Source organism: Cherax quadricarinatus, chromosome 19 (assembly GCF_038502225.1).
Source record: "Cherax quadricarinatus isolate ZL_2023a chromosome 19, ASM3850222v1, whole genome shotgun sequence".
In the NCBI taxonomy this organism is placed as follows: Eukaryota; Metazoa; Arthropoda; class Malacostraca; order Decapoda; family Parastacidae; genus Cherax; species Cherax quadricarinatus.
Window position 1 is genome coordinate 37,711,753 of NC_091310.1, and position 4,747 is coordinate 37,716,499.

Consider the following 4,747-nt stretch of genomic DNA (forward strand, 5'->3'; position numbering starts at 1 on the left):
CTTAGTTACAGCAGAAGGTTGAAGTTTAAGAAGCTGGCTCGGCAGGTAGAGCTCACCTCCTCCCCCGCAACCTCAAACAGGTAATTACAAGTAGGTAATGACACTAATCTTGCGGTCGCCTCAGAGTTGACTAGACAAACACCTTGAGAAGAGCGAGTACTTTCAAGGAGACCCCCTAAGAAACATAGTCTTAGTAACTTGTTATCAAGGTGAGTTTTCAACCCATCCACTCAAGTGTGTGTGTGTGTGTGTGTGTGTGTGTGTGTGTGCGTGTGTGTTGTATGCCTATGTACTTCTTCAACTAACATCTAGCACAGCCATGCTAAATGTTAGCTTAATATTAAAACAACTTGAGAGCAGCAACAACAACAGTCTGCTGCATCACGGGGTCAGGCACACTCTCTGCCTAATCAAATCATACCTAATTTATTTATTTACTGTAAGTGCAATGTCTGCTGACGGCTCAATTTTTCGTCAGCTGAGTTACCATAACAGAGGCACACAATGGGACTGGGTCCCATTGTAATGACAACCAGCTTAGACGACATCACATTGTGACCTCAGTCCCTAGACCCATTACGTTCCTCTGTAATCTTTTTGAGTACCGCTCACAGGATGGGTGTAACATGTATACTGATGTTATACAACCAACTGCCTTCGCTGATCACCAGAAACAGTACTCGTGTTAGAGTTAGATGGATGCAAGAAGAAGGCTTTAAGGTCGAGTGTGGTTCCATTACTTCAGAAATTATACTGTAGTGTGATTGTATTACTTAGCCCAGAATGTAGTTCGCAATCGTAAAATCTTTTCCATGGTAATCAAGTCTACTGCGGTCTTTGCAGAATAATCAATTTGCATCAAGAATCTAGGTAAGCTACCTTGCCCACTTATTCTGTGTTATTCTTGTTTTTGTTTTTATTGAGATTTGACCATTTTTCTTTTGGTTAAGCTACGACTTAAAATGTGGAGTGAGAAAAGTACACTCCACTGTGACATGGCCCGATTCTTTACGCTTCCGCCTTACCTTTGAGAGAATTTTTTCCCTCCTGTCTGTTGCTAATCTTGCAACTGTACATAGCTCCTGAGGATGCACGAGAGCGTGAAAGATCTTGAGCTAAAAATTTCTACATTCATGTGGCTTGTTCTGTATTGTTAAGAATGCCTGTTTGCGAGTGTTCTGCACACACACACACACACACACACACACACACACACACACACACACACACACACACACAAACACACACACAAGCATCATACCAAGCACATCTGAGGCGCACAACAACCACATTACTGCTGCAGCATATAGGCGCCTGGCAAACCTAAGAATACCTTTTCAATATCTAAGTAAAGAGTCATTCACAACACTGCACATCGTGTACGTCAGGCCCATATTGGAGTATGCAGCACCAGTATGGAACCCATACCTGGTCAAGCACGTCAAGAAATTAGAGAGAGTGCAAAGGCTTGCAACAAGACTAATTTTGGAGCTGAGGGTTATAATCTACGAGGGGAGGTTAAGGGTACTCAACCTGACAACACTGGAGGACAGGACGGAGAGTGGGACGTGATAACGATATATAAAATACTGAGAGGAATTGGAAAAGTGGATAGAGACAGAATGTTTCACAGATGGGACACAGCAACAAGGGGTCACAGCTGGAAGTTAAAAACTCACATAAATCATAGGGATGTTAGGAATTGTCAGAAAGTGGAACAGTCTGGCGAGTGATGAAATGGAGACAGGATCCATACATAGCTTTAAGAAGAGGTACGATAAAGCTCATGGAGCAGGGAGAGAGTGGACCTAGTAGCAACCAGCGATGAGGCGGGGTCAGGAGCTGTTACTCGACCCCTGTAACCATAAATGAGTATACATACACATACACACACACACATATGTATATATATATATATATATATATATATATATATATATATATATATATATATATATATATATATATATATATATATATATATATATATATGTATATATATATATATATATATATATATATATATATATATATATATATATATATATATATATATATATATATATATATATATATATATATATATATATATATATATATATATACATATGTGTGTGTGTATGTGTATGTATACTCATTTATGGTTACAGGGGTCGAGTAACAGCTCCTGTTACTGTTATATATATATATATATATATATATATATATACATATATATATATGATAATGTGAGAAATCACGAAAGCACTTGGAAGTAATAAAATATTATTATTATTATTATTATTATTATTATTATTATTATTATTATTATTATTATTATTATTATTATTATTATTATTACTATTATTGACAGTAGTAGTAGTAGTTGTAGCAGTAGTAGTAGCAGGAATTATAGTAGTACTAATAATAATCATAATAATGCTATTGCGTGGTAGGATGAGAATGAGAGAAAAATCTGGCTGCAGGGAGTTTATTACAAAAGGATCACAAGCATTGGATTGTGTCCAGTGATCTTAAATGCTGGTTGATGCCCCGAAGCTGTAGTCCTTAACTATTTACATACGAGAAGTGTCCTTGGGGTGTCCTTATGTGTAGGTCGGAGTGTCCGTGTGGCTAGGTTGCCATATGTCGCTGGGCCTAGTGAGACGTCAACTCTGATGAGAGATGGCTCAGATAAGAGATGCTGGGAAGAGAGGAGTGTTGTGGTATAGAGGGCTGAGATGCTCTATTGAGGGTTATATCACGTCTACAGCCACAGGTTGGGGTGAATCTATAATAAGGTGTGTGGGTATGTATGTGTGTGTGTGTTTGAACTCGGGCAAAATTTGGGGTTCATTTACAAGTCCTCGATAAGTTTGAAGGGTGACGTCCCCCTGAGGCGAGTGTCAGCCTGCACACAGATCGTCCATGGAGAGGCTCAGTGGTAGTCGCGTATGGGTTGTGATCTGGTTAGAGTGGCCATCACATCATCTGATGCTTAGTCTATTCTCTCTCCTTGGTCGTCCCATTTGGCTCCCTGAGCCTTCAGCTGATCGACGATTTTCAGAAGCTCGACTACGTGTTCAGGGAGAGGTGGAGGCTGAGGAATGAGGTCGGATTCGGGCTGGTAGCCGTTCTCGTCGGCGGTGAAGGTGAAGGCAGCTTGTCTGCCATCGTCAAGAGGGAAGCTGAAAAATTAAAAAACAATAGCATTATTAATTTCTTGGCTTGCCCAACACACCTCCTTCGGAAATTTCATTGGGAAATTATATTTTTGTCTTCCACTATTTTTTTAATTAACTATTTAATGCGATTCTGGTCAAATTTATTGTTTTACATAAAGTGATAAGGAGAATCATTACTATAACATGTGAAAAGCTGATGAGATCAACGGAACACGAACATAAAAGAATGAAGAAACTAAAGGTAAACATACGGAGGAGAAAGCGCTACCAAACAAGCCACCAGACCTGACCTTACAGATTCGGGTCTCACCTGAAGGCTCTAGCCTGAAACTCACAGGTCATCATGCTACAGACTTGCGTCTTACCTGAAGGCTCTGACCTGAAACACACTGGTCATCATGCTACAGACTTGCGTCTCACCTGAAGGCTCTGACCTGAAACACACTGGTCATCATGCTACAGACTTGCGTCTCACCTGAAGGCTCTGACCTGAAACACACTGGTCATCATACTACAGACTTGCGTCTCACCTGAAGGCTCCTTCCATATTGACAGCTCCTGAAGCTCCTGGGTATCCTTTGACATTCTGGCGGATGCCGTTCTCGGTCTCGAAGTCGTATCTGAAGTTACCGTCTCCAGTGTCTTCGCGAACGTCGCTAACGATGCCTATGATCTTGTAGTCTGGCTTGGTGCCCTGAGGAGCGGCGATGGCGACAGCGGCCAGGCAGGCGAAGACGATCTGAAGAACAAGAGAGCCATAAAAATGTTTACTGTTCCTCTGGCTGATGACCATTCTCACTTTCAAGGAGTCTGATGATATTTGCTTTCTTTATGCTTACACACACAAGAAAAAAAACACACTTAGAAAACTTGTGCCACGTTTGGGTCCCTCATGGACTATTGTTTATAATGATCCATGACCGACCGACCGAAACGTCCTCTGTGTGACTATTCGTTTTATTACTGTGTTATTTTGCCTCGCGTTTTAAATATAATACCTCAGATCTCTTTTGCTTAACTTTACATTTTACTGAATTACTATATGTATGTAGAAATATTTTATTAAAAATTGCAGATACCATGATTAGATTAGATTTAGATTTTGCCACCCAAATGGCTAGTCTAATCTGCCATGATAGAAATTTTGTTTTTATTTATGTGATTTTTCAGCTTCAAGCGAACCGCTTATTGTATTGTGGTTCTGCACATAAAAAAAAAACACGCATGTGCATAGAAGAGTAAGCAAATTAATGTGTATAATGAGCACACACACATACACACACATTCTTTGATTTTTTCGTACACAGTACACGTACAAGCCAACCATTTCATAGCTCGTGGTTGCCTCATCCCTCCCTACCCAGCATTCATTGCTGTAATAACCTAACTTGTTTGCCTCATTATAAGCACAGAGTCAAACCTAAGGACCTTCCTTGTGATTCTCTGCTGTGTTAAACTGTTAGCTATGCTATGCTGCTATGCTGTCTTACACAGCTGTGCTGCACATCTATGTCACTCTGCTATATTATTCTGCTGTGTTAGTCTGCTGTGTTACTTACGAGCTTCATGGTGGCTACGGTGAG

At 40.2% G+C, this 4,747-nt stretch overlaps 1 protein-coding gene across 1 annotated transcript in view; it reads right to left on the bottom strand.

Annotated features, from left to right (window-relative positions):
• Positions 1-2,454: 2,454 nt before the first annotated feature.
• LOC128688303 (cuticle protein AMP5) overlaps positions 2,455-4,747 on the bottom strand; it is a 2,503-nt gene continuing 210 nt past the window's right edge. The window contains exons 1-3 of the mRNA XM_053776066.2: positions 4,724-4,747; positions 3,695-3,903; positions 2,455-3,167 (exon numbers count right to left, since the gene is read on the bottom strand). The exon at positions 4,724-4,747 is cut by the window's right edge and continues 210 nt beyond it. Of these exons, the coding sequence (XP_053632041.2) occupies positions 2,978-3,167; positions 3,695-3,903; positions 4,724-4,747 (423 nt within the window). The 3' untranslated portion in view covers positions 2,455-2,977. The remainder of the gene's footprint in view (positions 3,168-3,694; positions 3,904-4,723) is intronic.